General features: G+C 39.4%; 2 protein-coding genes across 3 annotated transcripts; one reads left to right on the top strand and one right to left on the bottom strand.

Moving 5' to 3' along the window:
* Window positions 1–453: 453 nt before the first annotated feature.
* nol7 (nucleolar protein 7) lies at window positions 454–6,233 on the bottom strand. Its single transcript, XM_044220423.1, has 8 exons — window positions 6,018–6,233; window positions 5,409–5,469; window positions 4,126–4,181; window positions 4,001–4,026; window positions 3,806–3,899; window positions 2,509–2,630; window positions 1,560–1,637; window positions 454–1,052 (listed from the first exon to the last, which is right to left on the bottom strand). The coding sequence occupies exons 1-8, from the start codon at window positions 6,200–6,202 to the stop codon at window positions 982–984; spliced, it is 693 nt and encodes a 230-aa protein (XP_044076358.1). The 5' UTR covers window positions 6,203–6,233; the 3' UTR covers window positions 454–981.
* Window positions 6,234–6,313: 80 nt separating this feature from the next.
* Window positions 6,314–12,850, top strand: epdr1 (ependymin related 1). 2 transcript variants are annotated; one of them, XM_044220425.1, is made up of 4 exons: window positions 6,314–6,329; window positions 6,634–6,943; window positions 9,847–10,055; window positions 10,667–12,850. In XM_044220425.1, exons 2-4 carry the CDS (start codon window positions 6,708–6,710, stop codon window positions 10,858–10,860), a joined length of 639 nt encoding a protein of 212 aa, XP_044076360.1. In that variant the 5' UTR covers window positions 6,314–6,329; window positions 6,634–6,707; the 3' UTR covers window positions 10,861–12,850. The 2 variants fall into 2 exon arrangements, with proteins under 2 accessions (XP_044076360.1, XP_044076359.1); XM_044220424.1 differs by lacking the exon at window positions 6,314–6,329 and having other exon boundaries at window positions 6,592–6,943.
* Window positions 12,851–13,014: the final 164 nt, after the last annotated feature.

Here is a 13,014-nt window from a genome sequence, read left to right on the forward strand (position 1 = left end):
AACCACAAACATACCTTTGGCAATTCTTTACTTATACGCCAATACTGATATATAATTGATAAGCTAATATCAGTGAGGCGCTACTTCAAATAGCATTTACTTTTTTTTTTGGGGGGGAGGGGCTGTTGTTCGACCAACAGTGTAAAAACCAAAGATATTTCACTTCAAATTATTTTGAACAGAAAAGCAGCACTTTTGCTTGATCAATGACTTAAACCAGTGGTTTAGAGCTCAGAAAAAGCTAGTAAGTGGACCTTGAGCTGTCATGCTCAATTTACTGTTGATATATTGTCATTTTCTGCCATTGCCTCTGGATTAGTTGATCAACAGAAAATGTATCGCTAACAGTTTTGATAATAGTTGATAAAGCCAGGTCCATTCAGTAGCTGTTCAAGCTTCCAAGCTTGTGTACACTTTAAATATTTTTAATATAAACACACAAAGATGTCAAGATACAGATATAACGAGATTTTAATAGTAATTTTTACAGAAAACAAAGAGCAGGTCATCTGATTCTTTAGATGTGAGCAATGAACTTGAGTATAAAGTTATTACAGATAACTAAAAACACTAAACAAATATCTTCACGTTCTGCTCTTTAAGAAAACAGCTGATGGTTGATATATGGGGAAATGTCCACAAACAAGTAAGAACCTCGTACCAACGCAAGGTTTTTAAGTTCAGGTTATGAGAAATCCATTTATGGGTTGTTAAGCAGTGAAAAAGGACAAACTTCATCAGTCTGATTTTTTTTTTTTTTGGTGTAATCACACGTCTCCATTGTCCTATAAGTTTCTATCATTTGCTTGAATCTTGGTGATGAACTGAGGGATTCAAACTGCTCCTGTGTCCACATCAAGTCAGTATCATTTGTTGTCTAGAGCCGGTCCCGGCCCAAAACCTGAAAGGCGTCCCTTTAAATTCAGTCTGTGCCGCTCAGGCCGGTGTAGGTCGAGGTTTCTGGAGACGCCCAGTCGGTCATCAGGAGGGAATCTGCTGCTTGTGGAGCCACCTCTTCTTCAGCTTCTCTGCTTTGGCTTTTTCTTTACAAGCTGAAGGATCAAACCGAAGAGACAAGGGGTTAAAGACCAACCAACACTTTTTTTTTTTTTTAAAGTCTCAATGAGTTTAAAATTGGCTGATATCATCATGAACACCTAACAAACATTTTTGTTAAGAATCCTTTAAATTTGGTTATAAAAGAAATGTGCTGAGTGGAACATGTTACAGTTCAACAAGCCTAAAGGTCTACAGCAGTGCTTTGAGCTAGATGCTGATATTTAGAAGACAAAGGTAACCACGTTCACCATCTTAGCTTAGTGTGTTGGCATGCCAACATTTGCTAATTAGCATTAAAGCACAGCTGAGGCTGATGGGAATGTCATTAGCTTTGCAGGTATTTAGCCATAAACCAAAGTACCGGACTGGGAAATTGCACTTTGCATACTGGGATGCGGATGAGTGAAATCAACAGTTGCTAGCAGAAAGAAGAGAGTAAAGCGACTATAGGTTTGAAAAAGTACACATAATAAATATCCAGTTTATTCTGTTTAACTCACCCCAGTCTTTCTTGACAAACTGCACTGCTGCACTTTTATTTCTCCCCTTCTTGTTCTGGAGGGAGAGCAGCTCGTTACCTGAAAGCAGAAGCACAAAGTATGAATATGTTCATCCGGCCGACGGGCTGGAAGTCGGACCGGACGCCGTGAATGTTGCCGTCGTCTCCGCAGCAGGAGTCCCAGCAGAGCGGACGCCTCGGTGGGAAGAGACGGGACGTCACTGTAGCAAAGCTCAAATTGAGACAGATCATCGTCTTTACAGACTACTGCCACAGAGTGTAGCTTGCAAGTATAAACAATGAGACCAAACAGCAGGTGCAATTCTGTATTTTTATTTTCCGAAAAGACCAAAACCAACAATGTGTTAGTCCGTTTCTCAGTACTTCCCTACCCTGTCTGTGGCTCTCAGCTCCAAGCTCATTGGTTCCTACTGAAGAAATAAACCTTTAAAAGGCTCAATAGTTTCCTAAAACAGCTGCTCACTGTAGTTTTTAGCAAACAAACAAGAGGAAATGCTGTGATTGGTCAAATATCATTCATTGAGACATGAGAACTGAAGCAGTTCAAAAACAAAGCTGTGATGCTGCTGTATGTATGAGGGGAAAAAGATGAGCAGTTTCCACTGAAGCTCCATATTGAGGCTTGAATCATTTATAGATAATTAAGTGTATATTTGAAATCAAAATTGATTACCAGAGCAAACCTAGCGATACTAATAACTTATTTTATTGTGATTAAACTGGTTACAACAATGCACTACTGTGTCAGCAATGTCTGTGCAGCGGCACATGATGACTTTTTTTAAAGTAGCTGCTTTAAATTGTTTTTAACAGTACGTGTCGACAGTTAAATGTGGTCACATGAAATCTACTGGTGAGAAAGTGGACTGGAAAGCCTCATTTCACCACCGGTGCATATCTGAGCTGCAGTGCGAACGCCGCCGCCTTACTTGTGGTCCTGCAGCTTCCTGGTCCGTACAGTCTGGACTGGATGAAATCTTCGGCCGTCTGCTGCTGGGAGGACGCCGACGCTCGCGCCTTCACCGTCGTCACTGTGTAGTTTCCCTTCAGACTGACAAACAGGAACAAGTCCAGTTTATACTTTAATAACTTTAACGAGTCCTTTACTATTGGTTATCTGCTGATAACGAGTCTGATACTTATATTTATCTAAATGTTGACACAATATGTAGGCCGGCTGGCGCATCTCTTCAATCCAGATATCGAGGCTTCTGGTTCAAAACTATTAAATTGATCATCGGAAATTATTGATGCGATATGAATTAAAGTTAACTGGGCGAATGTGACTCCTGAAACGGACGTGAGACGATCAGCTGGAGAGAAAATGTCTCACTCTGTTGGAGATGTAGGAACAACAAAAACACTCAGTCCAGTGTTCTTCCCTCACGAAGGATCTTTGGACGAGCACAGACACACAAACCAACAGCAGCCAAGTTTAATTTTAGGCTGTCATCAAGTTTCTCTCTGAATAAACGTTAATTAGCAACAGCTGATATGAAAGTGAAAAATGGGAAGCTGATGCCTGAATGTTTCGTACACTGATCTTTGCTGATGAGAGAGAGAGACGAGTAACTGATTTGACAGGGTGGGCTGTTTACGTTGCCAATCCGAGTGTCAGAACTCCACCGGTGTGAATAATTTTTCATATTCACACTAATTTTCACTTGCGAAGGAAGCGAAATGCTGTGCTGTAGGCTGTGTTCAGCACAGCAGAGTTCAGCAAAGAAAGGATCTGCACTCGATCGGCTTTATTTTAGTCGATACCAATCCATTAAAATATGTCCCGATCTTAGTAACATTAAGATTTCCCTTCACTGGAACTAAGCGGCCTCGACAAACCCAGGAAAAAGAGCCCCGGTACACACACTTCTGGCTATGTAGTGTATATGTCACTCTGCCACTGCGGCAAGAACACACTCTTATGTATCATCATGTAACTGCTGACATTTAACCTATGGTGTGTAAAAATGCTGTAATGTTTCATGTTGCAATGAACTCAAGGTCCACTTACTACCTTGTTTTCAGAGTTTTCAGCATCTCACAAGCTTCCTCAGTAGATGGAGTTTTGTCAGTGTGATAAAACTTGCGAGATGAGTTAAGATTATTTTGTTAAACTACTTCGATGATCAGTTAGACTTTAGGTCAAGCAGCCAGCGCATGCTTAGTGATTAATTAAATTTAAAACACTGCTGACAAAAGCAATAATGAAGAAGTGTATTTACATACTTTCGGGCATGCACCAGTTTCCCACTCCTCTTCTTTTTCTTCTTCCTCGTCTCGTCCTCTCCCTCCTCTTCAACCTCCTGCTGCTCCTCGTCAGCTGGGTGAGCACAGGGTGAATTGGGAGAAAGCACAAGTCATGCTGAAGCTTACTCTCGTCAGGCAAATGTTTAAAATCAAAAGGGCGGGAAGCTTCTTTACCTTCATCTTCGGACTGTTTCTGCTTCCTGGAAAATAAAACGGATTTATGTGTTCACTAAACAGAGGAGGAGGAGAAAATGTATGAAAATAAAGAGCTGCAGAATGAGTCGGACCAGCAAGCTTACTTTGAAGGAGCCGAGTCGATTTCCTCCAACACGTCAGCCGGTAAGAGTTTTCTTTTCTGTGGGGAAACAGCAGAAGGAAGGGAGCTTTATTTAACAATAAAATCACAGGGATAATATATTTGTCAGTCTGATTAATTTGGAAAAAGTGGAAGAAGTTGAATTGAAAGCTCGCCGTCCATGTCAACAAATACACACAATAAATAAGACAAAAACACGACAGTCTACAGCCATGCTAGCAGCTCTGTGAGGCTGTACTTGAGCTAAATGCTAACATCTACATGCTGATGTTTAGCAAAAATGTACTTTTGTTGTAAAGCGCTTTAATTTAGAGTGAATGTATTTATTGACCAACAGTAAATTTGTTGCCAATTATTTTGATAATCTATTTCCAATCAATATTTTGATGAGACATTTTTTTAAAATAAAAATGCAACATTTAGTGGTTCACGACTCTCAGTGATGATAGTCTGCTGCTTTTCTTGTCCTACATTACCGTAACGTCACTTTGGGCTCCAGCACATCATGATGGACATTTTCAACTGTTTGCTGATGCACTACAGAAAACAATCAGCAGATTAATTGATGATGAAAATAATCATTAGCTGTAGCTCTACTTGACCGGGTTGATGTATCACTTGCTGCTCTGAGTTAAGTCTCCTCAGGGAGGGAAAAAAAAAAAGAGATAAATAATTATGTAAAGACAAATTAAGTAATAATTATAATTAAAAATGACTTTATAAAGTCACATTTCAGCCCAAAAGAAACAGCATTACTCGACAGTTAGGGTTGCAAAATATTAAAAAAAATTTTAACCTATAATCTGTTATGTGATAACATCCCAGGAGACTCCAACATATACAGATAATGTTTAATTACAACTGCACCCCGTATCTGGTTTGTACCAGTGGTTACCCAAATATTATACTGTATCTGTGGTGCAGAGGTATAAAAACTGGGCTTTACTAATACCTGTCCTGGTATATTAATAAACACCAATGTTTCCAAATGTCTGGAATAACTGAGAACATGAGCACAAACTATTCTATTTTAAAAAGTAAAAGTTAGATATTGACTTTATTCAAAAATGGCAACAAAGTCACACTTAGACAGAAAGAGCCTTTGAACTGTATGGCTGCAATCAATGAAAGCACAGACCAGTAATCAATAAGCTGGTGCGCTTTATATAGCACCAAACTGATGATTCACAAGAGACATGAATCTAAAAGGTTTACCAGGATGTTTATGAAATGTTATTACAAGACATTTTTAAAACACACACACACCTTCTGTTCCTGGAATAACTCCTGTTTCTTCCTTCTCTTCTCTTTCAGCAGCTCTTTTTCCCTGCAAACACGGAAACACGGAAACTGATAAGACGCAAACACATCAGAAGTTACCTGATATTGCTGTTATCCTGGTTTAATGTTAAACAGTTTCTTTGTGGCAGCAGACAGCGTTCTTGCTTGGACAGATCGTCACACCGAACTCCATTTAACATTTGTCAAATACGGCGTATCTTGCTCACACGCTAACGTCTCAAATTTTGACATGATATAAATTCCGATTTGTTGGGAGAGTCTTCATATCGGCATTCATACAGTCCCAAAACAGCAACCTCTTCACAAAAAGCCATACATCATTTTCTGCCGTCACGTCGCGCACTGTGGTAGATGTGTTGTTAAACAATTGCACATATTAAGTTAAATAAGGAGCTGCTCTGTGCCGAATGTGCACGCCGACGTGAAAGATGATCCCAAAGAAATCAGATTATGTGATTAATAACTCCTTACGGTGTATTCTTTCTGCCCACTAGCACGAAAACACCAAAAGGCGATTGTTTTGAATGGAGTTTGGTTTAACGGTCTCTCCATGTACAAGACCTAGTTAGCTACCTTCTGGCTAAGTCCAGCGCCTGTTTCATGCTCCGTAAAGCCTGAGCCTTTGAGTCTTCAAAGGTCACCTCTTCGGGCTCCTCATCGTCACTGGACGTAAGCACTAAACTGAAATTTTGTGTCTGTTTTTCGATATCCGCCGTCTTTGACGACGAAGTAGCTTTCCCACGTTGTTTCTTCGCCATGTTGGTAGTGAAGAGACGTCATCATGCCGCGCCACACCATGACGCTAAGAGAATGGGACCGGTGCCAACGCTGTATTATTAACCTGATTATTATTCTTGGCAAATCTCCACATTCATATTTAGCAGAGTTGGGTCATGTTTAAACATTTTTTTTTACGGAAACATAACAACAATTTTATTTAAAAAATAAATTAGAAAATGTGTATAGCATCTTCAATACTTATTAAGTAGTTTCTCTTCCCTTTACCTCTTTATTAATGTGCACTTAGTTTTATTATTTGGCTGTGTTTATTATCCCCTGCCGTTTTGAATATTTATGTTTTCTGTAGTAGTTTGTTTACTATACTAATGTTGTAGAGAAAAAAAAAACATTTATACAAGCTTTTATTTTGAAAAGCACAACCGGAAAAACCTTTTACGTCTAACTCTAGCGAGCAGGTGCAGCCCGCTATCAACAACAATAACAACGGGAGAAGTTAACGGTACTCCGGTTTTTCCAGACGCAATGCACCGACTGTTGTTCGTGTTTCTGGCCGCTGCCGGGGCGTCTATTCTCGGCCTCCGCAGGCTGGATGCCTCCCCGGCGGCCGGGCCCTGCCTCGCCCCGCAGCAGTGGGAGGGCAGGTGGGTGCTGTACGACCACAGCACCGGGAGGAACAGCCGGGCCGCCGTCTCCTACGACGGCCTGAACCAGAGGATCCGAGTCCTGCAGCAGAACAAGAAACACACCCCGTGTCAGAAGTAAGATCCGTCTGTTTGTAATATGTTGTTACAGTCTGAGCTGGGCTTTTTGCCAGCCTATTGTTTTCCTGCATTTTTGCACATTATGTTTGTTGGAACATATTGTGACACTTAAAAAATATTTAGAAAAATAATGTCTCCCACCCCACCAAACCCTCCCTGTAAACACATTCAATTAAGTATGTAAAGTTGCATAAAAAGGTACCGAAAATACATAGATAGAATACCAAAATAAAATAAAAAATACATTTAAATAGAACAGACACATAAAAATACAAAATTACATCTAATAAATTATAACAATAATAATAATGAAAAGAAGATAAACATAACGGTACCATTTTCTGACAAGGCACCTTTTATAGAGAGTCAATAAGGGCTTTAATAATGGTAATAAATCATTTACTAAAGCTTTATTCATCCATTAGAAACCATTAATAAGAACATGCTTTGGGTTGCTAGGTTTATCCTTTTAGTTTGGTAATAATACTGTTAAATATGGTGATATTAGCATTAATAAATGCTTAATATGTTGTTAATAAATAGATGTTGTTCTAAATCCTATGCAGCCGCAAAGGTGAGTTAAGTTGTCATTAATGACTTTATTAACGTTAATAAATCATTTCATAAAGCTTTTCAGATCAGTTATAAACCATTAATAAGAACGATCGGGCTGCCAGGTTGTGAAACATCCCTTTGGCTGGCGTTTCTCCCTTTTGTTTGGTCATAATGCGGTTTTAAATGTTGGTATTAACATTAATAAATGCTTAATAATTTGTAGATAAATGGATTTTTGTTCCAAATCCTCTGAAGCCGTGGTACAGAAATTGAGCAGTCAAAAGGTATTTTTTTACAACCTGGCAACCTGAAACCCATTTGTATTAATGGCTTATAACTTAAAGTCTTATAAAGTAGATGACTTATTAACCACTAATAAAGCTCTTGTAGAATCTTTATAAAGAGTGCCTCATTAGAGAGTGTTACCTTATTATTATTATTATTACATAATTTTTACTACATACATGTATATATGTTTTATTTGCCGCACAGTCTCCATCGACTTTGGTTTGTTAATTTGCAATGTTTTACAGAAGAACAATATACTGCCAAAAGTATGTGGACACCCCTTTCCTCAGCCCCTTAGTTCCAGTGAAGTAAAGTCTTAATGCTACAACATACAATGATATTTTATAAAATAGTGTTCTTCCAACTTTGTGGCAACAGTTTGTGGTTAATTGAGAGTGAAACAAAGGTGCTCGCTACTTGTACGGAGGAACTGCTGGAACTTTAAAAGTTAATTTTCGGTCCCCAACCAGAGCACAAAGATGTCATCAGTATATCTACGCCAGAGACCAATGTGTGAGAAAAACTGCTTATGTGAAGCATTCAGCACGCACTGTTGTTCAAAGAGGCCTACAAATAAGTTGGCATAATTTGGTGCTGCTTTTACCTGGAGGTGAAAGTCACCTTTGTACACGAAGAAGTTCTTTGTTAAGGCCAATTTAGTCCCTTACTGCAGCCAACACTTGATGTATTAGAAGGCAAATCCCATAGAAAGTAAATAATATAATAAAATAAATAAATAGTAAGTAGTAAGTATATTGCTTCAATTCCTCCTGCATATACGGTGTCTCAGTATCAAACCAACATCAGTGTTGGACCTCACTGCTCTTTTGTCTGAATGGGAGCAAATCACTGCAGCCAGGTTCAACCTCTGGTGGAAAGACTGAAACCAGAAGTGGAGGCTGTTAATTATGAATTGGTGATAGTACTGACACCAGAACTTAAAGCTGCACTAATAAACATTTTTGTGTATTAACAATGGATCAAATGACTATATATAATGTGAAAGCTGTCAGTCGTTGTGACAAACCCACAGGTAATTATCACCAACTCTGCAGCTCTACGCAGCCTTTTAGCCTCTTTTAGCTTATAGTTTTGGTTTTATGGCTCATACACTGTCTGGTTAATACACACCACCCTCATCAACCTTGTTTCCAGCAGCAGCAGCAGCAGACAGCTGTTTTCAGCAGACAAGCTCTGATCAACCCACTGTACACTACCTGCTCAGCAGCAAACACCAGACAGACACAGTTAGAGACCAGCTGGTGAAGAAAGTGGAACATTTAGCAGAGAGACAGATATTTCTCTCGGGGGTTGGTGGATACCAAAAACAGAGCTAAAAGGAGATTGAATATCCCCCCATAATGCACCACAGAGCGCCACAGGAAGTCATTCCTGCCTGTGGCCATCAAACTCTTTAACTCCTCCCTCTAAGTGTTAGTCTGTATGACACTAGGTCACTAAACTGGACATTGATCATTACATCTCTGCCATAATTGAATAATTGTGCAATATTCTGTGTATTACTCCTGTGCAATATTAGTTTTCCCATGTTAGTTTTTCTTATTTATTGTTACTGATATTATATACCTCTATTACTCTCGACAGTACATGCACCTCTGCTTATTACTTATTTGGTTACATTGTATTATTATACTGTATTATCATCATCAACCGGTAAACCCTCTTGGTACTTGACACTTAGTTTATCTTGTACTTATACCGACCTGATACTTAATTTATTTTCTGACCTGTTTTATAGTGTTTATAGTGTATCATATTGTTTGCTAGTACTTTCTCCTGTGTGCACTGACGTAAAGGCGAGCTACTGTAACAAAGAGTTTCCCTTTGGGGATCAATAAAGGATTTCTGATTCTGATTCTGAATATTGTACGGACATTTTTCAGGTGCTATCATGTTCACCAAAACAACTTGATGCGGTGATAATATGTCAGATGTTGTGTTTTTAGCTCATTCTGTTGCACCCAAGTGGCCAAACAACCAATAAATGCAGCTTTAAATTCTCACTTCTCCTTCCTCTTTCTCTCCGTCTGCTCCAGGTTTTTTGAGTACATCTACTTGTACCAGAGCATGGTGATGTTCCAGATCGACCAGAAGACCAAGGACTGCTCAAAGATCGCTCTGACGGAGGCCTGGGATCCCTTCGACATCCCAGACAACTCCACCTTCGAGGACCAGTACTTCATCGGAGGCCCCGGGGACAACGTGGAGGTTCAGGAGTGGTCAGACAGGAAGCCGGCACGCCAACGTAAGTCTGGTTTTTAACACAACGCCTGCGGCTTTGTGCACTGTGGTGCATTTCTGATGCCAAATTACAGAGAACAAGTCTGGACAAAAAGCTATGAACAACTCTGGAAATCAAATGAAATCTGATTAAAAAATATATACAAAGCATGGGATGCTGCTGGAAGATTTTTTTAATATTATAAATATAGATTTTACACAATCACCCTTAAAAAACATACATGAATGAAAGTCCATATTCAAGTCCTATTAGCTCTGGTTTGGTCTCCACCGACTCCTGAAAAAAAAAAAGTGTGTTTTTAGCTGCTAGCTGGTAGTTTGGTAATAACTGTCTGTGGGTTTCACACTATGAGTGATGCCTTTCACATTACATATATTCATTTGTTCCATTGTTGATATAAAAATTAATTTTAGTGCAGCTTTAAGCTGGTGTTAGTCTACATTCAACACTTCCTGCAGCTGCTTCACAATAAAAATAAACCTTCCAGCGAGGTTCCTTCTTTCACACCAGGAAGGTTTTACCAGATTTGACCAGATTTAAAGAGCAGCTGTTGGTGGAATAAATCCTCCAGTTCCTCTTTGAGCTGCTATAATGTCTGCTCATCTCTCCACCAGATGAGACCTGGGTGGGCGTTTACACCCTGAAGGACTGCTATCCGGTGCAGGAGACCTTCACGAGGAACAGCAGCGTCACCACCTCCACCCGCTTCTTCAACCTCCAGCTGGGCATCAGCGACCCAGACGTCTTCACCCCGCCCAGCACCTGTCAATCAGCTCGGCCCGAGAGGATGGCAGAGTCCGACTGCTGAGGCCTTGCCAGCCCTCACCTTTGACCTTAGCTACTTAACAGCATGAAGCTGAGTCCGAAATCACTCCCTCATTCACTATTCCAAATATCACAGACACTCAATAGTTCACTCATGGTGAGCAGTAAACTGAGATTTCGGACACCTCGTCATTCTGCGTCATCACTTACAGATGTAGTGTCGCCTGCTGTTTACTTTTGCATCCATAAAATCCACCGCATTGTTAGCAGAAAGTAGTGCACATGTCATGGACATTACTTGTTTTTTTCAGTGCTGGGAATTTTTTTGTTTTCACACTCAAAATTCAGAAACTCAAATGAAATGGCGTAGGGTAAATATAGTGGAATATATAGTAAGAACGGAGTGATTTCGGACGTAGTCTTTCGCTAGTGTTTTATAGAATTGTTTGTTAATTTGCTGCTAATTCGGTAAAGCTGTCATCAGGACCAATGAGCCCTGCTAGCTGCAACCTAACAAGCTAGCTCACAGCTAATAGTACCAAGTGGTTAAATTGGGATTCCTAAACGATTAGCTTCATGCTAAAAAGTGACTTTAAGTGTTGCTGGCACTCTTCCTTGCAACCAATTGATAATATTCATTTCATGCAGCGAACGGTTTCAGTGAAGCATTCCGACTTCATGCTAACAAGCGTTTGTTGATTTGAGTTTGATAAATCCAAATCATACAAATGAAGTGCCTCATAAACATGAGCGGACACAATAATATGAAGTCAAAATCACAGGCGTTTTGGTTTTTAGTTTCTTTGAGATCCAGTCATATTTTCCTCAGACATGCGGTGATCTGTTTGAGGTTTCAAATATGTTTTTCCCAATTACAAACAATTACGTGTACAGCCGGGGGGTAGAAACTCTGTGCCACAATGTCACGATAGCTTATATGGACATTTTCTCTATTTTAGCAATAAAGCAACAGGATCATAAAAAGAGACTCTGCATACCTGTTTGTAATTTTTTTTATTCTTTGAAATATTATAACCGTAATGTGATGATTAATGTGACTATTTGCCACCTCTATCAGCTGTCACCTACAGTCCTACACTGAAACTCTAAATGCACCAAAGCATTGATAACAGCCTGACAAATGTTCGGACAATTCATTAAACAGCCATAAACGTAACACTATGAGTCTTACCTTAAAGAAGGTGTTTCTTCCTCACCAGGATCTGTGCAAAACTATCCACCACCTTATTAAAATCAAGGGGCCCTGACCAGATCAAAAGATGCTAGATGCTAATTGCTACTGTAATTCTTAACTCTGAACTGAAAGACGGGATCCCTTCTTGGGATATTGCACATTTTACACCCATTACTTTTGTGCTTCGTGCAGTTTATGGCACAAAAACAACTCCTAATATTTATTTCCACATAATCTCTCAGTCATTCTGGTTTGTTTTCTACCCCCAGCGTGCGCACACATCTCAACAATTACGTTGCTCGGATACATCAAAACTAAAATCTCTAAACTAAAACCAAGGCCCATATTTAGCCATCCTGATAAATAAATATGACTGTCAACAGTCACATATTTGGTCCTAAAATAAAGAAGTAAAGGAATTTTATTGACTTTCTTCACCGAGGATGTTCATCCTGTCGAACCAAGATTGTGGAAAGCTGCAGATCTGTCTGAAGAAACACCGTCAAAAGGCAAATAATGGGATAAACCTGCACACACATTGTAGATGTGGAAATATAGAAAGTAGAAGGGAGACACAAAGACGATTAAAACATCTCGAGACGGATTTAGTTTGGGATGTAATTGCTGTATCCATAAAACTGAAAACTTAAAATGTACACTTAATTGGTGACAGGAAGATTTGACTCCAACAGCGATGATTTGTTATTGCACCATTACTGGTAAAACTACTGCACTATTTACATCACGCAAATACTGTAAGAAGAACTGTATCTTAATGCTAATAGCTATATGTAATGCTGCATTCACTCAAATGTGAATAAATGTCAGAAGGACTTGATGTTCAGACTACTTTTATTCCAACACACCATAATCGATGTTTGGTGGACAGTTTGTGTTCCAGAGTAGTTTTCTGAATAGTCTTTCACCCAGTGAAAGACAAATATTTTAATGTCATTAAAATGAAAAATGTGCAGCCTATTGAATCTTGTCAGGGTTGTTTCA

Source organism: Siniperca chuatsi, linkage group LG13 (genome assembly GCF_020085105.1).
Source record: "Siniperca chuatsi isolate FFG_IHB_CAS linkage group LG13, ASM2008510v1, whole genome shotgun sequence".
Lineage (NCBI taxonomy): Eukaryota > Metazoa > Chordata > Actinopteri > Centrarchiformes > Sinipercidae > Siniperca > Siniperca chuatsi.

Coding starts and splice junctions, on each gene's coding strand:
- nol7 (XM_044220423.1), bottom strand. CDS start 6,202: ATGGCGAAGAAACAACGTGGGAAAGCTACTTCGTCGTCAAAGACGGCG. Junction 5,470..6,017: donor GCGCTGGACTTAGCCAGAAG/GTAGCTAACTAG, acceptor CCGTGTTTGCAG/GGAAAAAGAGCTGCTGAAAG. Junction 1,638..2,508: donor AGGAAGCTGCAGGACCACAA/GTAAGGCGGCGG, acceptor TTCTGCTTTCAG/GTAACGAGCTGCTCTCCCTC.
- epdr1 (XM_044220425.1), top strand. CDS start 6,708: ATGCACCGACTGTTGTTCGTGTTTCTGGCCGCTGCCGGGGCGTCTATT. Junction 6,944..9,846: donor AAACACACCCCGTGTCAGAA/GTAAGATCCGTC, acceptor CGTCTGCTCCAG/GTTTTTTGAGTACATCTACT. Junction 10,056..10,666: donor CAGGAAGCCGGCACGCCAAC/GTAAGTCTGGTT, acceptor TCTCTCCACCAG/ATGAGACCTGGGTGGGCGTT.